General features: G+C 45.1%; 1 protein-coding gene across 1 annotated transcript in view; it reads right to left on the reverse strand.

Moving 5' to 3' along the window:
* The window catches only part of CAPN13 (calpain 13), a 53,049-nt gene extending 27,859 nt beyond the window's left edge, over positions 1-25,190 (reverse strand). The window contains 7 exon segments of the mRNA XM_035000533.1: positions 1,794-1,868; positions 2,686-2,857; positions 7,917-8,076; positions 22,553-22,568; positions 24,976-25,014; positions 25,016-25,101; positions 25,104-25,190. Of these exon segments, the coding sequence (XP_034856424.1) occupies positions 1,794-1,868; positions 2,686-2,857; positions 7,917-8,076; positions 22,553-22,568; positions 24,976-25,014; positions 25,016-25,101; positions 25,104-25,173 (618 nt within the window). The 5' untranslated portion in view covers positions 25,174-25,190.
* Between the last annotated feature and the right edge of the window lie 242 nt (positions 25,191-25,432).

Below are 25,432 nucleotides of genomic sequence, written 5' to 3' on the forward strand. Positions count from 1 at the left end.
GTTACATGCAAACAATGAATCATGGAACACTACATCTAAAACGAATGATGTAATGTATGGTGACTAGCATAACAATAAAAATTTAAAAAATTAAAAAAAACAAAAACAAAAAAACCCCAAAGGCTGTCTCAATGTATAAAGGGCCTTTCCCAGGGATGGCGGAGACGTCATGCAGGTGCCCTGGCTCCTTCCACGTCCAGCACAGATCACTCATCGATCACGGCTCTTTCCCCAAATCTGGAAGCAGTACCAGAGTCTTGTCAACACAGTCATCCAAGCAGCATTGCCAATGGATCAAGGTTGGCGCCCAAGGAAACCAATTTGTTATCCCTAGCCTAGACTTTCCATGTCTGGGACGGGGAGTAGTGGGAAGCAGCGTGTCCCTATGTGGCCTGGTAGGACAATGGCACTGGCTGCCCCCACTGAGAATTCAGAGACGGGCTTGGGAGAATTCAGAGAAGAGAGTCTGGGGCCACTGTGACTGCGATCTCTCCTGGCCAGGGTTAATCAGGGTGATTCCTTCCTTGCTTGGGGGAAAGGTATTCTGAGCTCCTCACATCCGTTCTGTGATGGAGGCGGGGGTTCAGTGATGTCATCTTCACAGGCCAACGATGGATGCGTTTATTCACTCACGCGAGCGCACTCATCCGTTAATCCCACGAGCATTTATTAGGTGCCTACTGTCTCCCAGGTACTGTGCAGAGGAAGCATTTTGTTACGCCTTTCCTTAAGGAGAAAAGCAGGAGGCAGAAGATATTGTCTCTATTTTATGGAAAACTCTCCAGAACACAAAACAACAGAGCACGTGGCCTGAGGTCACTGGACAGGAGACAGACTGACTCAGAGAGAAGGAAGGCAAAGATGAGAGCCCGTGCCAGAAACTGCACCCGACGCTCTGCATTCTAGCTCATAAACACCTGTGGGAAGTGTACCCTGGGGCTTGGGACATTGTCTCTCAGGGCCTGGAGGACATGACTAGACCTCAAGAGCTGTGGGAAATATAGAGATGGGGGGGCGTGTGTGGGGAATGTGGGAAATCGTCACGAGGCCAGGGGGCATGGTTACCACACAGCTGGTGTCAAGTAGCTGTGTTAACCCCGACCTCCCCCTCTCAGGCCTCAGCTTCTCACTTAGGAATGGAGGGGGCTGGACTTCAGTCGTGTGTTCCAGACCAAATGATAATGCACACAATTTTGTCCACCCCAAGTCCGTTCCTGCATCAAGGGAAACACTGTCCTCCAATAACTGCCCTCCTCTCCTCCATGGGAATAAAGTCGAGCTGGGCACAGGGAGGCCCAGCTACACAGGATGTTTCCCAGACGCCCTTGGGCCTTGGTGTGCCACATGATTAAGTTCGGACTAATGAGAGGAAATGCTGTGTGTTTTCTGATGGGTGCCTTCCATATGAACGTATAAGTGTCCCTTGGTTTACCTGCTTACCTGAGAGAGAGATGAACTTGGTCTTACTTGAGCCGCTGTCTTTCGGAGTGCATCTGTGGTGGTAGTTTAGTTGGTACCTAACCAACAAAACCCTTCAGGGCTTGCCCCAGTGGATTCGGTGGTTCTTTCTTCTTTCTTTTTGGGCTCATCCCACAGTCTAGCTGGACACTCAGCCTGAGATCAGCGCAAGCAGAGCAAGAGCTCTGGTGGGTCCCTGGGGGATGAAGCTGCTGGGCACCAGAATTTCTGGATGAATAGAAGGAATGAGGCTGGGTGGGGCTTGCCGAAGGCACGTGATGCTGACTCCCGTTTCAAGGAGCAAGAAAGCCCGGCACAACCCACGGGAGCCTTACCCGCTCGGCCCCAGTCACGGTGTAGGCATGCTGACTGACCAGGCCGTTCTCCATTCTCCTGGCCTCACCTGTCGGCTTCAGAGGAGGAAAGCAGACCAAGCATTACACATTCACAGGTTCCTCAGAGAAGCAGAAAAGCACAGTTCACTCAGCAGCTAAGCTGTGGCAGGATGAGAGGCATCCCACGGACTCACACTGTTCTTGGAACTCTTTTCTAGAGGGACAGAGTTTGAAGACTGCCAGGTGGTTGAGGCCCCAGAGACTACCCCATTACTGACAGAACCCCACTAAGTCCTGAGGCCAACCTGGACTGTTTCCTCCTGCAATCGGCTGGGCGTCTTGTAGGAGTCGGGAATACCCCACCACCCCCGTGCTGTGAGCAACTGGGGTTTAAAGTGCATATTAGTTTTTGGGTGGCATTTCAGATTAGGGGTATGTGACTCAAAGCCCAACATGTTTACAGGGTGCAGGAAATACCCTCATGGATAGGGAGCTGGCTGTCTCAGACTCCAAAATAATTTAGAGGGTCTTCTCAAAATGGGACACATTGACCTTGGGATGCTGCCTTTGGAGCCAGGGAGAATCAAAGGGCTGCCCAGTCCCTCTGGACCCCACTGCGCCTGGTCCCATGGGAGTGCTAGGCAAAGGCTTCAGAGTCAGGCAGCAGGCATTTGAACCCGACTCAGCCACTTACTGCTGGTGTGATGCTGAGCATTTTCCTTAGCCTCTCTGAGCCCATTTCCTCTTCTGCAAGTGAATTCTGCAGCCCCTATCTCAGAGGGAGGACTGCTGTGAGGATGACATGAGGCACGGCGCCAGCTTGGCCATGCCCCTTACTAGCTGAACGGGCTGGTCGCTAGATACTCCTGGGCGAGGAGTAGAGTCTATTCACCTCAGCCAGGGTGGCACAGGCCATCAGGGAGCCTGCCTTGGCTGCTGTCTTCACCATCACCACCAGGTCAGAAGGAAAGTGCAGGTCAATGCTGGTGACCGCCCCTCCCGTGAGGTCCACCAGGGCAGCAGGAAGGAAGCCGTAGTGCAGGTTGGCATAGGATCCATGAAACCTGGAACGGGGAAAAGTCACATCAACCCCTGTGGGGACTTCGGTGAGACGCTCTGGGAAGGGAGGTTGCACACCTGACCTCGGCATGTTGCGCAGTGAAGGACTGCCCAATCTGGCCCTGGGCTATGTCTACCTGCCTCCTATTCACCTGGACGAAGGTTCCGGTGAAGTGCCACCATCCTTACCCTGGTCTCCCGGGGCTGGGAAGCCCCACAAGCAGCAATACTGTGCAGGGGTTAGAGTGCACGTGCTGGAGCCTCAGGCCAGGGATCGAATCCCAACCTCTCCACATATTTAGCTGCTTGACCTGAACAAGTTGCTTAACCTGGCACATGGCAAGGCCTTAATAGACATTGGACATAATGATGATGAATATCCACTGTTTCCTATTCAGTTTAACAATAGTGGTCAGTCCTTGTTGTGTGAGGGGTACTGTGCTAGGCACGGAGTGCTCAAAGATGGGCAAGACCTGCCCTCCAGGAGCTCAGCCAACAACCCCAGTGACTACTTCGGCCAAAAGCAGCCTCTCTTCTCTTGCAGTGCTAAGTGTGGTCCAGAATCCCCGCTCTCAGAACTAACCCCCTCATCCCAGGATCATCAGGGAGGCCAATCGACTGTACCGAAGGTAACAGGTGAGGACGATTACATAACACATCCTCCAAGCAAGCCACGTGGAACCCTCATACGTGTCCTCTAAAGCACCTCTTTGCACTCTTGCGTGGGGTTTCTGCCCCATTTCCCCTCCTCCCTGTTCTCCTCCAAACCTGAGCAGCCCCAGGCACTCACTAGGGAGGCCGAAAGATTCCAGATTCAAGAGCCAAACCACTCTGGTTCGACGCCCCGTTTCCCCTCTCGTGAGCTCTCAATTGTGGGCAGGAGGCTGAGATTTCCTACGGCCCCCTTTGTCGGCTGGGGAAGTGGCATGGGACAGTCCCCGCCTCCACGGGCTGCTGTGACGTGTGGCTAGCCATGGCCGTGCTCGCGGCTGTCACTGCTGCGCACGGCAAAACCACACTCGCCCTGCTTCAACCTCCGCAGTTGTCACTCCTTCCCAACCGCACTCTGCCACCGGGACACTCTCCTTAGAATGACTCGTCTAGTTTCTTTGCAGCCCTTGGGGGTCTATTTGCTAGGAGGGCCCAGGGGGGCCTGAGGGAGGGGCACCTCTGAGCTGAGTTTATCCAGGTAAGGCCAGTGGGACAGGCATTCCAGGGAGGAAGGATCCCCAGAGGGGAAGCGCATGGTGGGACCGGGGCCTAGGACAGTGCTCCTGGGAGACAGGCTACGTTGACCACTGAAGCAGGGCCAGACAGGGGCAGATTTGTTTTGAGAACTTGATTTCCTGTCAGTGGGGTGAACTGGAAAGCCTCCCAGGGAACCCTAAAATGCAGACAGGGCAAACCAACAAAGGACATGAAGCTGAGGCCCGGCGGAGAGAAAACCCTGCCTCCTGGTGTCAAAGCTCCTCAGTGGGAGTCTTCCTCACCACTGTCCCAGTCACTCAGGCTTCTCGCCGGGGGACACTCTCATCTGTCCCACTGTCACAGGCCAGTGGCAGTAGGGAAGCTCTGACCAAGGCTTGCTTTCTGGTAATGCAGATCCGGCAGTTCCTCCCTGCTGCTCCTCTAGGGGACCTGCAACCCTCCCTTCTGGGTCTTTTGCCCCCGGAAACAGCGAGGTTGACTGGGTAAGCTCGTGGGGCCCCTCAGTCCTTTCTCCCGTATTCCCACCCCTGCCACTCTTTCTGCCCGGGCACCACCCCGAATTCACATAAATTCACTTGAGCAAATACAGGTCAAACAGCCACTCAGAGCAGGACAACGTCCCAGGCACAAATGCCATGGATGGCTTAAATGTCCCTTATAACAGAAAGCTAAGGATACACAGAAGGCCATTCTACAGAAACTGCCACGTGACAGATTGATCTCAACTTGTTATAAAACTGGTTCTAAATCTTATCTTCCTGTCTCTCCCTCTCCCTGACCCGGGGTTATGCCTGGTACTAGACTCTTATCTCTGGGGTATTTACTTAGTCAAAGGCAAAGCCTGCCTTTGATAATGGTCATGCCCAGTTGGGTCTGAACGCCTGACTCTTGATTTCCCACAGGTATTCTGGCTCTGGTCTGAGATTAGGAGGGGCTTTGTTGAGAGTCCTGGAATTTCACAAAGACTATGGTTCTGGAACCCATTCTAGAGCCCACCGGCATGACCTCCCACACTGCAACAGCCCCTTCTTGGTGAGGCACTCGGGGGCCCTCCCTGGCTTTAAATGGGGCTGCACCAGGGCCACTCCAGAAAAGCAGCCAGGCCCTGTCCCGGCACTTCAGGCCCACTGCCTCAGTGTCTAGGGGCCCTGTCTGAGGTCTTGCACTCACACCACTCCGCAGTTGCCACAGAGAGACCCAATGCATGGGGAAGGCCAGCAGCCCCTCTCTCACTGTCTCTCCACAATGCCCACAAAGCCTGTCTCAGCAGCAGCTGGCTATTTTGACAAGGAGCTATCTCTCTGCTTCACAAACATGAGCTCACAAATCCTGCTGATGCTTCAGGAACATGGCAACTATTCTTAGCCCCCTTTGCTGACAGGAAACAGAAAGGGAAGGAAAGATAGAGAGAACTGTGTTCACCACACCTGTGACTTCACCTTGTCACCTGAGCCCAGGAATTCGGAGAGTGCCTTGTTCTCATCTCTGTGCTTCAGCCTCATTTGGGGGAAATGTCTACCTGCCCAGCAATGCTAGGAAAGAGGGAAGAATTCAGACATCTAAATCAGAATCAGAAAGGATGCTAAAATGCTGGGATTCTTAACTGCCCAGATTCTGTACAGGATGATATGCAACCTAACGGATTTTGTCCTACGATCTCCTATTTTATGACCTCTGGGGGGGGTGGGGAACACCTGCCAATGTAGATCTGACCGACTCAACCAATTCATTTCCAGACTTCTCAGTTGCAAGGATATTTGAAAGTTTGGGATGCATGTGTTCACTGGTCTACATTCTTGGGGGTGAAGTTGGGTCATCTCCATGGGGAGGGATGGGTTCTCCATATTCGTGCTGTGGTTGTTGTGTGCCCGACACTGAGTTCCAAAGAAGCAAAAAGACAAATCTCTTTCCTATAAAACTGGCAGCATCAAGGGATGATGGAAAAGCCCACAACAAGGGGAATGGTCCTCATCCCCGCTTGGCCTCGAACACCACGTGACCTAGGGCAACTCATTTCAGTGCTCTTCGTATCAGTTTCTTCATCTTTCAAAGGAGGAGGTAGGACTCGAGGCTGACAGAGGTCCCCTCCAGCCCTGATAGCTCTAATTCCATTACACTTACTCCTGTATTCTATGATCCACTTCTTTGGATAGAGGGGAAAGCTTTAACAGCTTACTAGTTTGAAACATTTTATCCTCCACTAGATTTCTTTAGGCGGTAGAATGTAGATTCTGGGTCCAGTTTCCCATTTTCTTTTTAAGCTGAATGACTGCTTTAGGTCGACTGTTAACAAAATGGGGTCAAAGTCATCATTTCATTCCACAAGGTTTCTAATTCTCCAAGTGAACTGGCACGCTCCCCCTTTCACAGAAGGAAAAAACGAAGCCCTGAAACAGTGAGAGCTGAAGCCATACTGGAAGGAAATGGCAGTGTTTGGGTAAGTAGCTTAGAAGCAAATTAACCTCCCTGAACATATGGATCGGTTCAACAACCTTGGCTGTTAGCTGGGGTTCCTTCTCAAATGCTAATGAACAGCTCTTCTTGACACTGGAAATGAGCAATAGCTTTAGTTTTCCACAAATGGGTTCAACAGACAGAATGCAAAAAAAAAAAAAAAAAAAAAAAAAAGAGAGAGAGAGAGCTCTTGCAATGCTTGGCTGTTCAGATTGTGACCTCCGGAAGGACAGGGACTGGAGTGTTGGGATGGTCTGTGGGGTTGTTAGCATCCTCATGGCCAAGGACCAGACCCAGCAGGGTCTTCAGTCTTATTAAATGATGTCCCTAGGTCAAATAACTGAAAACCCCAGCAGATTCAGGCTAGTGATTACTATCACATGACTATTTAGAGTCTTGGCTTCCCAATCTGTAAAATGCGGTTGGTGATGATGATTTTTAGGGAAGATGATTTGGTGACACTCCACTAACTCATTTTCTCCTAAAAGGGATTGTCCCTTTGTCTCCCAACATTGATTTCTAGCTCTGATGTGTCTGCACCTGTGTAGGTCTCTGTGACAGTGACCTCTTCCACATAACACATACTCTTTCTCACACCCACTTAAGCCAGTCCCAGAGTCTTTATCCCAGTGCCAAGCACAATGCCTGGCCTATGGTTAAATGCTCAATACACATCTTCTGAATAGATGCAACTCAAAGAGTCTAAATAAAACATATGAATTGGGGTGTTTATAAGTCCTTAATCTTGTTAACACTAGAAGGTAGTCCTTGAATCACGGTGCTTGGACCATATAATAACCAGCAACTCCTGCCCTGCTCCCCCCTCCCCAAATACAATCTCATAGTAGCCATACTTGGCCCCCAACTGCCTGATCTCACTTTGAACTGTCCTGTCCCTAGGTCTCCGCTTGAATCATTCCCATGGTTGGGAATAATTCTCCAACATATCCCCTTTCCCCTTGCTGAAATTCTACCCATCCCTCAAGGCCTCACTCAATGCCCCATCCTCTATACAGCCTCAGCCTGACTCTCTGTGAGTCAGAAAGTCAAGAATGTTTTCCCTCTGTTCTCTCATCAGACTTTGACCGTCAACCATGATATTATATTTTATTTGGGCTCTTATCCCAGCCCTTGCAATAACAGTGTTATTAGTACATACTTCTGTTCAGTCCTGCCCTGCCCACCCCTTGCTATGTATCTCTGGGTTCCTCCCTTGGCCCCAACACAGCATACAGTGATTGTTTATGGGGGATACCCAACCAGGTGGCAAAGGCTCTGATGCTCCCAGGGCATCACTTGCATGCAGAGCTGCCGAAAATCCTAGGGCTAGCTGCTGTGCGGCATCCATCAGGGCAAGCAGCTGGGCAGGCAAGGCCTGGTCAGAGGGCCGGCCACTCTTACCTGGCATAAGCTTTCTCCAGCAGGCAGGGCCAAAACTCTTGGTTGTTGTTGTGAGGATGCACAAAGAGGTACTCCTTATCCAGGACAGGTAGGTGATCATCAACCACCACTTCCACCAACTGGCCACACTGCCAGAACTGGAAGACAGATGAATATATGCCTTAGTAGAGCCGGGGCAGAAGGGACCCCCAACCCATGCCAAATGATAACCACTGTCATGACGTGACCTCATTGATATAACAACAAACTCTATCCAGAACAAAATCCCAGCCCAGTCAGTGGACAGGGGCCTGGCATGTCAACTGCACTGGGACAGATGAGTCACAGATCAAGTGAGTCAAAGAAAATACAGGCTGGGAGGAAAGAGACTTGGGTTTTAGTTTGACTTTGCTACTATCTCTGGCCTCACTTTGGCAAGTCTTTTAAGAGCTTCACACACACATGAGACTTTCCAGGTATACCTTGTGCACAAAATGGCAATAAAGGGAACAGACACAGAATAACAAAGAGAATGGTAGATACAGAGTGTTATAATGGGGGACAGGAGAGCCTACTGGGAGCTGAAGGCTTGAGGGAGGAGGCAGGATTTAAACAGGTGGCAAGGAGGTAGGAAAGGCATCCCAGATGGCAGGGACAGTGCGGGCAAAGGCCTGAAGGCCAAATGATGAGGATTCCTCAGGACTGAGCAGTGACAGCCTCGTTCTGGCCCTCTTCAGCTCATGTGAAGCTGGCCCTGCCATCAGAGCAGCAGAAATGAAACTGGCTGGCACCGCTACTGCTAAGAGCACAAATGAACCAGATGTTCCTCTCTAAAACAAACTGCTTTAATCTTCGGTGTTCAAGTCTTAATGGTTCACCCGGGGATATCACCAAATGAGGAAAATTCATAACAAAGCCAGCCTTTTGGAGTTTCTTCATTGGTCTCCCCTGTGCTGGATAAGCAGCAGGGCTTCCAGCTTCAGTGTGAGCCTTGATGAAGGCAAGTCTCTGACAGGGGGGCTCGGAGTAAAGCTCGGGGGATGTGATCTCTCATCTGTTTGGCAGTGACGGGAAGCCATCCACATGGCCTTTTCCACAGCTGGATATCCCAGATGTTGGGCTGTTGCATCCAGCTGAGGACACACTTTCCAAGTAGAGATGGAGACCGAGACAGAGATGGCAGTGGAGACAAAGCAAAGAAGAGGTTTTCATGGTCATTAATGAGCTCAGTGCCCTGCAGCTGGTTCTGGCACAGCTGTGGATTTGTGTCCCTAATGTAGTAAATTGTGTAGACAGATGCAGTTAAGAACCAACAGGGGTGTTACTAGGAGGGAGATCATGAAACATGTTTGACACGCCAAGGAAAACTAGAAGTGGGGTACTGGAAAAACAGCCTGATCTGGATAGCAAAGTGTAGTAGACAGTGGCCAGTCACTGGAACTGTGCTTGAGCCCTGGTTTTCCCTTTACTCAACAGACATTGGGTAAGACACTGAATTCTCTGTCTGTTTCCTCATCTGTCAAATGGTGATAAAATAAGAACCTCCTCATAGGGCTGTGATTGGGGTCAGATGAGATTGTGAAAGTGAGATCCAGTTTTGAAAGTAGAAATTGTTTTTCAATAGCTTCTTTGTTCAGCATCTAGGATAGTGCCTGATGCAGAGTAGAATATCAGGAATGAGTGAGTCCTGACTTGAATGAGCTCCTCTGGTTGGTTTCCATTTAGAAATCACCATCACCCCAATATTCCCACATGAGTAATGCTGACCAAACTTGCTATCCTTATACAAAGGGAACACAGATAAGATTGTTCCCAGAATGAGGTCAAGAATGAGGCCACCAGGGCAGCTGGGTGGCTCAGTTGGTTAAGCGACTGCCTTCGGCTCAGGTCATGATCCTGGAGTCCCGGGATCGAGTCCCGCATCGGGCTCCCTGCTCGGCAGGGAGTCTGCTTCTCCCTCTGACCCTCCTCCCTCTCATGCTCTCTGTCTCTCTCTCTGTCTCAAATAAATAAATGAATGAAATCTTTAAAAAAAAAAAAAAAGAATGAGGCCACCAATCTGCATTTCCTGGTTCACTTCCCTAGGTGAGGAGGGCTGGCATCTGAATAATGTCTGGACACTCTAAGAAGCATGCTGGTGCCATTTTGTCAGCACCCAAGTGTCTGAGGGAAGCCAGAAATGTTTTGGGCAAAGGAGCCCTGGGCACTGGGCTCATTCCGAAGAGTAGTACCCAAGCTCAGAGCGATGAGAACAGATGTACAGAAGTCAACACCTCAGCTCTTTTTGGAGAACTGTGGAACTTTCTCACCATCCAGAGGGGCAGAGAGTGTTCTGCCTGGGTCTCAGTTTCTCCTAACCACGTGTTACTACCAATACTTGTAGCCTGAGGTGAGCACAGACAGTAAATCTTGCATCTTCTAGCTCACTCGTTAGTCAGTTCCTTGGACCACCAGCATGAACATCCCTTGGGAACTTGTTAGAAGATCTAGTATGCAAATAGTTGGACTTCAGGAAGAGAGAACAAAATAAAGGAGGACACCCAGAAATAACGAAGGGAAATTTAGTTGAGCAGAAAAAGGAGACAGGTCTTCAGAATGAAAGGGCTCACTGAATTCTAGACAAGATTAATTTCAAAAAGGCACACATCTGGAACTATTCCAGAGAAATTTCTGAACACCAAGGCGACAGAGTACCTCTCCTAAACTTGCAGTTTGAAAGAACATGTTGCCAACAAAGCCAAGAGCATAGATTAGCACTGGATTTTTCTTTTGCAACATTGGAAGCTATGAGACAAAGGAATAGTTTACAGATATTTGAGGAAAGGGAATATGATCCAAGAATCCCAAACCCAACTGACATATTATTCTTAAGAGCAAATGAAAAACACCCATGTGATGGAGGAAATTATGCAAGGAATTACTTACCTAATGAGGATGAAGTTAGAACAAAAATCTTAGGAGGAAATGAAGGGTGAAAGCAACAATGGTGGGCAGTGAGTTTTAAATATTCTTTGTACAAGAAACATAGTGAAAGTGAAATTGATAATGAAAGGATGAAGAAAGATGTAACAGGAAAACGCAAATGACAGGGAGCTGAAGTAGCAATATGAATATCAGATAAAGAAGAATTCAAAGCCCAACACATTAAATACAAAAAGGAGAGATATTGTGTGATCTTTATTCCAACAACCAGATAGCAAGAACATAAACCTTTAGGCACCACAGAATATAACAGGAAAAGTTTAAAACTAGAACATCTGAAAACCTAAGAGGAACCCTCCAAGGTATAACTTTGGGGAAGAACTTCAATTCACCTATTTTAGAATTTGATAAATCAAGCAGACAAAAATAAACCAAGATAAAAAAGTTAATTGCAGAAACAACAATCTACAAATCAGAAAGCTTGATTCCATATGTAAAACTTTTGCCCACTGGGTATTCTCATATGTCCATGAAGCATTTGCAAAAACTGTTGCAGACTTGGACATAAATAAAACTTTAATGCTTCCCCAAAATGTAGAGTTTTTATGAATATATTCTCTGATCATAATTTAATTAATCTAAAACTCTACAACCAAAACTTAACCAAAACCAAAAGTATATTATCTTAAAATTAACACAAGATATTTTATATCAAAACTTACATAGATATCAGAGGAAAATTTATAGTCTTAAAAGCTTTTATTATTAAACAAAAAAGACAGACAAATGAACAATTTCAGAAAACAAAAAACAATAAACAGAGAAAGTAAAAGGAATTAATAAAAATAAATTGAAAATAATTATATAGAAAAAAAACAAAAGAAATATAGAAAGAATAATGAAAATCAAAAGTTGATTTGTTAAAAAACCAATAAACAGATTGGTTTGGTTAAGAAAACCTGGCTTAAGAAGAAAAGGAAAAACAAGAACATAGCACAGGGATTGATAAAGTAGATTTAACTATACGTCAGAAGAAATTAAATGAATTTTCAGAGAATCACATAATCAACTTATAGGCAATAAATTTGAAACCACAGAAGAAATAGTAGGTTTTCCTGGCAAAATATAAATTTCAAGAATTAACTCCAGAAGAAATAAGAGACACAAGCATTTCAATACTTGCTGAACACACAAGAAGAGTTAAAGAAATCATGTCGAAAAAGGAAGTAGTTCCAGATGATTTAACTATTATTTGTTTTACTTTCAAAGAACAGATAATCAGTGATTAACAACCATTGTTCAAATTATTTCAGATCAAGATATGTAAAACTCAGTGGGTTCATTTTAAAAAGCTAGCATAACTCCAACATGGCCAAAATAACTAGAAACCAATTCCATGTATGATATAGATGCAAAAATTCTAAGAAAATTTTTATCAAATTGAATCCCAAAGGCATCAAAAAAAAAAATGTCACAGCAGGAGAGTACATCACTAAAATCAGGAGAAGGCAGGACTTTGCTCTTGTCATTCTTATTTAAGATTGTGACATTCTGGAGCACTTGGGTGGCTCAGTCTGTTAGGTGTCTGCTTTCAGCTCAGGTCATGATCCCAGGGTCCTGGGATCGAGCCCCGCATCGGGCTCCCTGCACAGTGGGGAGTCTGCTTCTCCCTCTCCCTCTGCCTGCCACTTTGCCTACTTGTGCTCTCTTTCTATCTCTCTGTCAAATAAATAAATAAAACCTTAAAAACAAAAACAAGTTCTCTACAATCTGCCTTAGTATTGCTTGTCATTAAAAAAACAAAAGATTGTGACCCTCTAACGAATGCAACAAAGAGCAAAGTAAGTTCTAAAACTATTAAAAATAGAGACAAAGTTATCTTTTTTAAATTTTATTATGTTATGTTAGTCACCATACAATACATTATTAGTTTTTGATGTAGTGATCCACGAAACATTGTTTTCATATAACACCCAGTGCTCCATGCAGTACGTGCCCTCCTTAATACCCATCACCAGGCTAACCAATCCCCCCTCCCCCCTCCCCTCTAAAACCCTGTTTGTTTCTCAGGTCCATAGTCTCTCATGGTTCATCTCTCCCTCCAATTCCACCCCCCCCCCATTTTTCCCTTCCTTCTCCTAATGTCCTCCATGCTATTCCTTATGTTCCACAAATAAGTGAAACCATATAATAATTGACTTTCTCTGCTTGACTTATTTCACTTAGCGTAATCTCCAGTCCCATCCATGTTGATGTCAAAGTTGGGTATTCATCCTTTCTGATGGCTGAGTAATATTCCATTGTATATATGGACCACATCTTCTTTATCCATTCATCTGTTGAAGGGCATCTCGGCTCTTTCCACAGTTTGGCTATTGCGGACATTGCTGCTATGAACATTGGGGTGCATATGGCCCTTCTTTTCAACTACATCTGTGTCTTTGGGGTAAATACCCAGGAGTGCAATTGCTGGGTCATAGGGTAGCTCTATTTTTAAATTTTTGAGGAACCTCCATACTGTTTTCCAAAGTGGCTGTACCAACTTGCATTCCCACCAACAGTGTAAGAGGGTTCCCCTTTCTCCACAACCTCTCCAACTTGTTGTTTCTTTCCCTGTCCATTTTTGCCATTCTGACTGGTGTAAGCTGGTATCTCAATGTGGTTTTGATTTGGATTTCCCTGATGGCTAATGATGGATGAACATTTTTTTCATGTGTCTGTTAGCCATTTGTATGTCTTCTTCAGAGAAGTGTCTTTTCATATCTTCTGCCCACTTTTTGACTTGATTATTTGTTTTTTGGGTGTTGAGTTTGAGAAGTTCTTTATAGATCTTGGATACCAGCCCTTTATCTGTAGTGCCATTTGCAAACATCTTCTCCCATTCTGTGGGTTGCCTCTTTGTTTTGTTGACTGTTTCCTCTGCTGTGCAGAAGCTTTTTATCTTGATTAAGTCCCAAAAGTTCATTTTTGCTTTTGTTTCACTAGCTTTTGGAGATGTATCTTGAAAGAAGTTGCTGTGGCCGATGTCAAAGAGGTTACTGCCTATGTTCTCCTCTAGGATTTTGATGGATTCCTGTCTCACATTGAGGTCTTTTATCCACTTTGAGTTTATCTTTGTGAATGGTGTTAGAGAATGGTAGAGTTTCATTCTTCTGCATGTGGCTGTCCAATTTTCCCAGCACCATTTATTGAAGAGACTGTCTTTTTTCCATTGCATGTTTTTTCCTGCTTTGTCAAAGATTATTTGACCATAGAGTTGAGGGTCCATATCTGGGTTCTCTATTCTGTTCCATTGGTCTGTATGTCTGTTTTTGTGCCAGTACCATGCTGTCTTGGTGATCACTGCTTTGTAATATAGCTTGAAATTGGGCAACATGATGCCCCCAGCTTTGTTTTTCTTTTTCAACATCTCCTTGGCGATTCAGGGTCTTTTCTGATTCCATACAAATTTTAGAATTGTTTGTTCCAGCACTTTGAAAAATGTCATTGGAATTTTGATCGGGATGGCATTGAAGATTGCTCTGGGTAGCATAGACATTTTAACAATGTTTATTCTTCTGATCCATGAGCATGGAATATTTTTCCATCTTTTTGTGTCTTTTTCAATTTCTTTCATGAGTGTTCTGTAGTTCCTAGAGTATAGAACTTTTACCTCTTTGGTTAGGTTTATTCCGAGGTATCTTATGGTTTTTGGTGCTATTGTAAATGGAATCGTTTCTTTAATTTCTCTTTCCACAGTTGCGTTGTTAATGTATAAGAAAGCCACTGATTTCTGTGCATTTTTTATCCTGCCACATTAATGAATTGCTGTATGAGTTCTAGTAATTTGGGCGTGGAGTCTTTTGGGTTTTCCACATAAAGTATCATGTCGTCTGCGAAGAGAGACTTTGACTTCTTTGCCAATTTGAATACCTTTTATTTCTTTTTGTTGTCTGATTGCTGTTGCTAGGACTTCTCGTACTATGTTGAACAACAGTGGTGAGAGTGGGCACCCTTGACGTGTTCCTGATCTTAAGGGAAAGGCTCTCAGCTTTTCCCCATTGAGGATGATATTTGCTGTGGGTTTTTCATAGATGGATTTTATGAGCTTGAGGAATGGTCCCTCTATCCTTATACTCTGGAGAGTTTTAATCAGGAAAGGATGTTGTATTTTGTCAAATGCTTTTCCTGCATCAATTGAGAGGACCATATGGTTCTCCCTCCTCTTATTAATGTGTTCTATCACATTGATTGATTTGCGAATGTTGAACCACACTTGCATCCCGGGGATAAATCCCACTTGGTTGTGGTGGATGATCCTTTTAATGTATTGTTGAATCCTATTAGCTAGGATTTTGTGGAGGATTTTGGAATCCATCTTCATCAGGGATATCAGTCTGAAATTCTCCTTTTTGATGGGGTCTTTGCCTGGTTTGGGGATTAAGGTAATGCTGGCCTCATAGAATGAATTTGGAAGTTTTCCTTCTGTTTCTATTTTTTGAAACAGCTTCAGTAGAATAGGTATTATTTCTTCTTTGAATGTTTGGTAGAATTCCCCAGGGAATCCATCAGGCCTTGAACTCTTGTTTTTTTGGGAGGTTTTTGATCACTGCTTCAATCTCGTTACTGGTTATTGGCCTATTCAGGTTGTCAATTTCTTCCTGTTTCAGTCTTGGCAGCTTATAGGTTTTCAGGAAGGCCTCCATTTCATCCAGATTGCTCAGTTTATTGGCATAGAGTTGTTGATAATAATTTCTAATAATTGTTTCTATTTCCTTGGTGTTGGTCATGATCTCTCCCTTTTCATTCATAATTTTATTAATTTGGGTCCTTTCTCTCTTCTTTTGGATAAGTCTGGCCAGTGGTTTATCAATCTTATTAATTCTTTCAAAGAACCAACTTCTAGTTTCATTGATCTGATCTACTGTTTCTGGTTTCTAATTCATTGATTTCTGCTCTAATTTTATTTCTCTTCTAATGCGTGGCTTAGGTGTCGTTTGTTGCTTTTTCTCTAGTCCTTTAAGGTGTAGAGTTAGTTGGTGAATTCAGGATTTTTCTATTTTTTTGAGTGAGGCTTGGATGGCTATGTATTTCCTCCTTAGGACCGCTTTTGCAGTATCCCATAGGTTTTGGACCAATGTGTTTTCATTCTCATTGATTTCCATGAATTGTTTAAGTTCTTCTTTGATTTCTTGGTTAACCCAAACATTCGTGAGCAGAGTGGTCTTTAGCTTCCAGGTGTTTGAATTTCTGCCAAATTTTTTCTTGTGATTGAGTTCCAGTTTTAGAGCATTGTGGTCTGAGAATATGCAGGGAATAATCTCAATCTTTTGGTATCAGTTGAGACCTGATTTGTGACCCAGTATATGGTCTATTCTGGAGAAAGTTCCATGTGCACTCGAGAAGAGTGAGTATTCTGTTGTTTTAGGGTGGAATATTCTGTAAATATCTATGAGGTCCATCTGGTCCAATGTATCATTCAAAGCTCTTGTTTCCTTGTTGATTTTCTGCTTAGATGATCTGTTCATTGCTGAGAGTGGAGTATTGAGGTGTCCTACAATTAACGTATTGTTATCAATGTGACTCTTTATTTTGGTTAACAGTTGGCTTATGTAGATGGCTGCTCCCATGTTGGGGGCGTAGATATTTACAATTGTTAGATCTTCTTGTTGGATAGACCCTTTAAGAATGATATAGTGTCCTTCTGTGTCTCTAATTACAGACTTTAGTTTAAAATCTAATTTGTCTGATATAAGAATTGCTACCCCAGCTTTCTTTTGAGGTCCGCTGGCATGGAAGATAGATCTCCATCCCTTCACTTTCAGTCTGGATGTATCTTTAGGTTCAAAATGAGTCTCTTGTAGACAGCATATGGATGGGTCCTGTCTTTTTATCCAATCTGCAACCCTGTGCCGTTTTATGGGAGCGTTTAGGCCATTCACATTGAGAGTGATTATTGAAAGATATGAATTAATTGTCATCATGTTGCCTGTGAAGACGTTGTTTTTATAGATTGTCCATGTAAATTTCTGTTGTATATCACTCTTGGAGCCTTTCTCCTTTTATAGAAGCCCCCTTAATAATCCTTGCAGGGCCAGCTTAGTGGTCACATATTCTTTCAGTTTCTGCCGGTCGTGGAAGCTCTGCATCTCTCCATCCATTCTAAATGAAAGCCTTGCCGGATAAAGTATTCTTGGCTGCATGTATTTTCATTTAGTACCCTGAATATGTCTTGCCAGGCCTTCCTGGTTTGCCAGGTCTCTGTGGATAGGTCTGACATTATTCTGATGTTCCTCCCTCTGTATGTAAGGAATCTCTTCCCCCTAACTGCCCTTAAGATGGTTTCCTTGGTTCTAAGATTTGCAAGTTTTACTATTACATGCCAGGGTGTTGGCCTGTTTTCCTTGATCTTGGGAGGGGTCCTCTCTGCCTCTAGGATGAATGTTTGTTTCATTCCCCAGATTAGGGAAGTTCTCAGCTACGATTTGCTCAAATACATCTTCTAGCCCTATCTCTCTCTCCACTCCCTCCGGGATTCCAATAATTCTGACATTGGAACGCTTCATGGTGTCACTTATTTCTCTGATTCTATTTTCATGGATTCTGAGTTGTTTTTCCCTGGCCTCCTCTTTTCCCTTTTTATCTATTATATTGTCTTCCAGGTCGCTTATTCTCTCTTCTGTCTCAGTTACCCTAGCTGTTAGATTATCTAGATTGGATTGGATCTCATTGATAGCATTTTTAAGTTCTGCCAATTCACCTTTCATTTCTGCCCTTAGAGACTCTATGTTACCATTAATTGATTTCTCCATTCTAGCCATTGTCTTCACAATTGCTAGCCTGAATTCCATCTCTGACATCTTGGTTATATCTGTATCCATTTGTAAATTGGCAGCATAAGTCATAATCTCTGAGTCTTTTCTATTTTGGGGGCTCCTCCTCCTAGTCATTCTGTTGATGGGTGTTTGAGGGAATGTATAGAGTCCAAATTATTGACTAGAACCCAAGCAAGATGCACCTGTTTTCTTGGGACCTTAGGGTTGCTGGCCTCTTGTTTTCCCAGCCTGTCTGCTGCGGGAGGGGTCTGCAGCGCTGTTACTCAGGCAACTGTGTTTGGGCGGAGTTGCCCTGTGCCCCTGTGGCGGGGGATGGGCTCAGTGGGAATCAGTTTTGGGGGCTTTTGTTCTCTGGTGGCTTTCCCTGGCAGCTTTCTGTGTCTCTTCCGCAAGTCAGAGCAGAAGAGATCGTTTCCAACCCTCTGCCTCAGAGCAGAGAGACCGCAGTCTGTACTTCAGTGAGCTCTCCAGGCCACACTGTCTCCGTTTCTGTCCGTGCTGCTATAAACTGCAGCGTCCTGGGTTGTGCGCCCCTCCGCAGCGCTCCCAGTCCTGCCTCAAGGTCAGGGCACGTCTCTGCCCTTTGTGCTTCTAAAACCGCCAGCCACACCCAGATCGTGCACGCCCAACCCCGCTGCTCCAGGTTTCCACCCCGGGGGCTGCAGTTCACAGGCGCGACCCCGCCACTCCGGGTTTCCGCCCTGGGGGCTGCCCTAAAGTCCTTTTCCCGCTGCTACTGGTCTGCGAGTCTGTGCCCTGTCCGCAGCGCGCAAGGCTGTTGCTCACCGGTGGTGTAGGATCCCCACGGCCAGACACCCTCCCGCTGCCATTTATCCTCTGATATCTGCCTGCAGAATCACGGCTCCCTGCTTCGTACCTCAAAACCAACTGCCTGTGATGCTCTGTTTGTAGAGATCCAGATCTTCTTACATCTCAGGCTGGTTTTGTGGGTGCTCAGAGTGGTCTGGTAGGTATCCAGCTCAATTCCAGGGACCAGATGAAATAGGGTCCCCTATTCCTCCCGATGCTAGATGATCTAACAAGAGCAGAGGTAGGGGTGCCTGGGTGGCTCAGTGGGTTGAGCATCCGACTTTGGCTCAGGTCGTGATCCCGGGATCCTGGCATGGAACCCCTCGTCAGGCTCCCTGCTCAACGAGGAGTCTGTTTGTCCCTCTCCCTCTGCCCCAGCCCTGCTCATGCTCACTTTCTCTCTCAAATGAATAAAAAAAAATTTTTTTTTAAAAGAGAAGTAGGAAGAGATGGAAATTATACCCAGAAACATTTTAGTCTGCTGGGCTGACTTGCTGAGAGAATAGGTAAAGATGAATGGATAAAGAAGATGTGATACATATATATGATGGAATATTACTCAGCCATCAAAAAGAATGAAATCTTGCCATCTGCAACAATATGTATGGATCTAGAGAGTATTATGCTAAGCAAAATAAGTCAGAGAAAAAAAAGGGGCCGAAAAAAAAAAAGAGAAGCAAACCAAGAGACAGACTCTTAACTATAGAGAACAGACTGATGGTCACCAGAGGGCAGGTGGGGGGATGGGTGAAACAGGTGATGAGGATGAAGAAGGGCACATGCTGTGATGAGCACCACAAGGTGTTGTCTGGAAGTGTTGAGTCATTAAATTGTACACCTGAAGCTAATATTACACTGTGTTAACTAGCTGGAATTTAAATTCAACCCCCCCCCCCAAAAAAAAGAGATGGCCATGCTCTGCAGGTGTCACCAGGTGGGACGAGCACACCAGGGCAGTGAAGTGTGACAAGACTGGCAAAGAGCAGTCTCCACCCTGAGTGTGACTCAGAATCAGCTGGGATCTTCGCAGACAGGCAGACTGCTGGGTGCCTCCTCCCACAACCTGGATTTAGTGGATTAGCTGGAGGTGGCATTCAGGATTTACACGGCAACACCAAGGATTCTGAGGCCCCGCCCCGGCAAGGGGGCAGGTTCAGGGAAGCTGAGCAATTTGTTCCAGACTCCACAGGAATGGGCTGTGAAGCCGGCAATGTGGCTCTATAGTGCCTAGCTCTTCCCCGCTGACCACACCAGCACTGTGGGCTTCTCTGGATCAGTGTTTTCTGATTCTGTGAGGTGGGCTCTTCAGGGGCTCTGAAACATCATACAGAAAGCAGTTGTGATGGTTAATTTTATGACTTGACTGGATCATGGGGTCCCCAGATACGCAGCTAAACATTATTTCTAAGTGTGTCTGTGTTTCTAGATGAGATTAGCATTTATTTGAATCGGAATTTAGTAAAGCAGATTATGATCCCCAGCACGTGAGGACCACCCAATCTGCTGGGGACCTGAACAAAACAAAGGGTAGAGGAAGGGAGAATTTGCCCCTTCTCTGCCTGACTGCAAGCTGGGACTTTAGTCTTCTCCTGCCCTTGGACTGGGAATGACACCATCAGCCCCCAGTCAGACTAAACTACACCACTGGCTTGACTGGGTCTCAAGCTTGCAGATGGCAGACGCGTGGGACTTCTCAGTCCTCATAATCACGTGAGTCAATTCCTCACAGTAAAAACATCAACAGGCTAAATCTATGTATTTCTTATTGGTTATATCCTATCAGATACATAGATATATAATAGATGCATACACACACACACACACACACACATATATATCTTATTATTTCTGTTTCTTTGGAGAACCCTAATACAGAAGCCATCAGCAATAGTCCTACAAGTAATCTTAGCAACTTCTGCATTGAGAAGCCCTTTCTCAAGGCAAACGTTTGGGGCAATCTGTATTATATTAGGTATATCAGAAGCACATGTAAGGCAAGAACCCCTGGAATCTTAGAAAATACTAGCTTAATTGGTACCAAACCAGACACTCTCCTGCAATCATCCCTGGAGGTGTCTTCCAATGCAACATCACTTTGTATATTTTGGAGTGATTATTGCATTCATCAAAGGCTGTTAATGCACCGTTCCAGATGGTGTGCTGCCTCTTGGATGAGGGAACACCAGGTTTAGCATCTTGGCATTCAGACACAGGCTGAATATATCTTTCAGAGGGTAGCCAGAGTTCAGGCTGGGCCAGGTGGCAGTGTCACTCCCCTTCTATTTTTGCTAGAGAGCTTTGTTTTATTGGCATCAAAGTTCTTTGGCTCAGTGGCATTTGGCCTGGCATGATCACTTTGTCACCTTCTGTCACCTGTTGCCTTCGTAAACTACACGTATATGTCCATTTTGTTAACCCCTTCCTTTTCTGAAGAACCCATTTTGGTCCCAAGGTGAATCATTTCTAGTGAATGATCCTTTTAGAAACTCCACTCTGGCTACTTAAAAGATGAAAAGTTGTTACCTGGGGAGGCAATACTTCATTTTGGGATGGCCACAGGCCAGAATCCACAATGGAGTTGGGTTTGGAGCTCCAAGCACCCATCAGAGAACATGTTGTGGGCCCACAGCTCATTCTTCAGTTGAGAAGTGAAATGTTTTTCACGAGAGAATGGGGGCAAAAATGAAACTGCAACCTCTCAATCAGATATATCTTGGTGACTCTGCTATGAAGATCTGTATCTATAATTCTGTGATGTCAGCCACAAGTCATATGTGACTACTTTAAATTAGATTAAAACTTCAATCCCTCAGTTGCACTAGCCACATTCTAAGTACCCAATAGCCACATATAACTAGTGGCTACTGTACTGAACGATACCAAAAGACTCTTTCTGCCATCATGGAAATTCTATTGGGCAGTGCTCATCTTTTGAATAAGGATAATAATATTATCTACCTCACAGGACTATTATGGGAATTAAATGAAATGTCATATGTAAAGTGCTTAGATTAATACTTAATGCATGCACATACTTGATAAATGGGATTTATTATTATTTATGAAATTAAAATTCTAAAAGTCACTCTAACATCAACTTTCATTCAGGGAAATAACAAATAGATACTCCATGTACAAGTCTAATTCTCAGCATTGTCTCTTGCTGACATGGGAGGTTGCAGGCAGTGCTGAGGCTGATGAGGAGTTGGGTCCCATCAGTGCCATTTGCTCAGTGCAGGGTCACAGGTTGTTCCAGAACCTGATTGCCTGCCAATGGGGAGAGTGTGAGGGGTGGGTTGGAAATTTATTAAACAAAGAGAAGCCGAATGAAGCAGGATATGAAGGAGCTTCTATTTCAAAGTTCAAGCAGCAAAATGGATTATATTGACTGTTGGAGGGAGGGAGGGATGGAAGGAGAGATAGAAAGTCCGAGAGACAGAGAAAGAGAGGGAGAGGACATTATGGGACATTAAACAACTTTTTTGCACCAGGCATAGAAAACTGAGTCTAGTTTTATGCTCCTGACTCTTGGGCTATTAGTGAATCTACCAAGCCCAAGTGAGTACTCAAGGTAGAATCATATCCATGATGGTTTAGCAACTGCCTAGAGGATGGAGGGTCCCCATTGTCTGGAAAAGCCTAGGATGTGAAGATGGCCTCAGAAACCTTGGTGCCACCTCAGCCATTATATAGTTGAACTTTAAGGAGTGCCAGCCGGACCTCTAGACAGTGACTGGGCAAGCTTTAGATTGGGAGGCAACCTTCTGCAACTAGTGACAGGCAGCAGAACATGAGAAGAAAGTCACTCTCCACACTCCCTGCCAGGCTCCCCTAGACCTTCAAATGGTTTCATCCGACCTACATTTCTCCCCTAAAAATGTTTGTTGAAATTTGTTGAGGGCTGAAACTGACTTGACTGTGAAAGCCTGAGGGATCCAAAATGACAGTCCCTGAGTCTGCTACCCTATGCCATCCCTCCCAAATTGAATGTAGTAACAATAGCTAGTGTTTAGTAAGTGTTTACAATGTGCTAGACACTCTTCTGAGTATTGTCTTTATTTAGTCCTTAAAATAATCATGTGAAGTATACATAGAATATTTCGTTTTTACCTTCATTCTTTTTCACCTAAAAAATGGAAAGAAGGACACAACATAGACATTGATTCCTGGTTACCCAGACAAGCTAGGAGTCTATTGGTGCACAAAACATTTGTGGCAAATAGGAGCCCAGAACACAACATGAGCTTATGATGAGGCCCAACAGAAGACAGGGTAGTGTGGTGATAGGAGGACAGGTCTTGGAGACAGAGTCCAGGGCTTAAATCTCAGCTGTACCACTTCGGGCATGTTACTTAAGTCTGTTTCTATTTCACATCTGTAAAATGGGGTTAATAACAGTACCTCCTTATAGCATTACTATGAGGATTCAATGAGTCAAAGCCCCTAAAGCCAGGCCTGCCATACAGTCAGCAGTATGTAAGTATTGGCTTTTACAACTAGGATTGAGCCACACTGGCCATGGCTCTTCCTCCAAGGCTCTTTTCAGGAACAACTATAAGCTTTGGCAGTTGAGGATGTCACCATGTTGAAAGGGTGAATTCACTGGCCTTGTCTACCATCCTACTTGTTAAACAAGTCGACCTACAGATTCTCAATTGCACATATGGAGCTTGAAATCTATGTCAAGGACCTGTAGATAGAGTCATTCCTTCATCCATTCACACACTTATTCATTCATTCAAATCCTAACAGAGTCCTACTGGGCACACAATCCCATGTGAAGAAAAGTGCAGCGTGTGGAGTCAGGAATCTTAGTTTAAATCCCAGGTCCTTCCCTCACTAACTGCCACCTTATGCAAGTTGCATCACCTATCTAAATCTGTGTTCTTCTTAATATAACTGGGAAAGAACAAAAGAGACAAAGTAAGAGAAGACACATGGAAAACTCAGGAAAATACAAATGTAAATGTTGTAAGGGACATGAAGACATTTGTCTCAGCTTTTGGCTGAGAAGAAGAATGGGAGTAAGACATATCTGCCTCTGGCCACCCCTGTTTCAGGTTCCTGGCAGGATTCTGTGGAAGTCATCTCATATCTATTTGCCTCAGTTTCTCCTTGCCCCCGAAATACAAAATTTGAGATGCTGCTAGAATCAGATAATAAGACACTCTCAACCCTTCCTCTGAAACCCTTCCATTTCAGCATAGAAATGTTATAAATTCTTTAACACTATAAATATGGTCTCACATCTATTACTCAGCACCTTGGGGAAAAAAAAAACACTTTCTAAAAGAATCTCAGCTCCTAAAAATAACAAAGGGAAAAAATATAACCCTTCCAAACTTTAAATAGTGTTCTCTGTTCTGCTCTCTGTAGGAGAAGAAAGCCAGAAGAGAATCGTTGCTGGGGACTTAATACCTCTGGCTGGTGAGATGGACCCTAGAAGCCTTGTGTACCACCATCTGATCGTGAGCCCTAGCTGATCCCCACTCAGCCTCCCTACAAATCTGTCCCAGGGTAGGGCAAGACTTGGCACCTCCAGAGTTCAATGTCTTGTTGTATACGTCATCAGAAAATGCCCTTTCTGTATAACCTAACCTGGGTTTATTGAAAGTAGAGTGCTTGGCATTTAATCAGTGCTTGGTAACACTTGCTGATATTGTAATTATTAGCTTTTTAGACATTATATTATTTTCTCTTGTTCTAGGCTCTGCTGGCTGCTTTTGGAAGCAAGAACAGGAGAGTTGGTCATTAGGGCCCCCGGAGTGGTCCTCACCTGGGTTCTTTGCATCAGTAGTAGCCCTGATGAGATTATAAGAATGTTAAGTGGGCTGAGAAATTTTTCTTGGGGATTCATGCCCTGGAGTGGCTATAGTTTAGAAAAATCAACAGGGCTTATCTCACCATGAGGTTGAGTTAGTGGCTATCTGCTGTAGTATTGGAGGAGGGGGTTTTGAATGTTGCCCTGAAATATCTCCCTAATTGTACAGCTAATGTCTGAAATTCTTTTATAAATGATCAAGCCTTTGCAAGACTGAGAATACAAGTATAAATGAGAGAGGTGAGGCAATTATTTAAATTTATCCTATTGTATAAGTGACTGACGTGATATCTTCCCTTTGAATGAATTCCAACAGGGAAAAAGAAAGAAGGACAGTGATAAGGAAGAGAATAAGGAGTGATGGAGACAGATGGGCTCAATTATGGAGATGAGACCAACTACTACAATCTTCAAACCCATGGTTTCCCATTTTTCAGATGAGAACATGAGGCATGCAATCTAGTGATGTGCTCAGTGATAGAAATGGGTTAGGACACAGGGGTCCTGGTTCCTGGTACAGGGTCCTTCCATCCCACTAAGGGTAGGTACAACACTGTAGCTGAGGGACCAGATAAATCTCATTCTCCTTCCCACTTGGTTTGGGCCATCCTTGAAAGCCAGGGCACGGGCCCATTCTTGTTTCAGTTGAGGCACCATGGCAGGCAGCTAGGAAGGCCCTGGAGCTGGGTGTGTTCCTGAAGGGCCCACTCACCTTTGGCCGCATCCACCTCAGGCTGGAGAGGTTTTTTTCCCTGGAGCAGCTTCAGACCTATGGAAGAAGTCTCTGCAGGGAATGTCTCATCCTCAAATGGTAGGCTTCTGCTTAGGCAACAATCTGCAAGGAGTTAAAGTCCTGGCTGTTGAATTTGATGACAGGGGTCTTGTCTAGAGGCTCCTGGTTGTATGCCATGACTCTCCTTAGAAGATGTCTAAGGCCTTTTCTTTCTGGTAAGAAAGAGAGGTATTTTTAGGGATAAACTGTCAAGTCCTTTGCATCATTAGATGTGAGCCTTGGAAGGGCACTCAGATGTTCCCCACCCCCTTTTATAAGTGATGGTACTGAGACCCAAAACACTTCTGTCCCCAGTGACACAGCCAGTTGGTGGGTGAGCCCAGACTAGAATTCAAGCATTTCTTCTCCAGTTCAATTTTCAATCTGCTGTACCAAA

This window comes from Mirounga leonina, unplaced genomic scaffold, assembly GCF_011800145.1.
Source record: "Mirounga leonina isolate KUSES-001 unplaced genomic scaffold, KU_Mleo_1.0 Mir_125, whole genome shotgun sequence".
NCBI lineage: Eukaryota > Metazoa > Chordata > Mammalia > Carnivora > Phocidae > Mirounga > Mirounga leonina.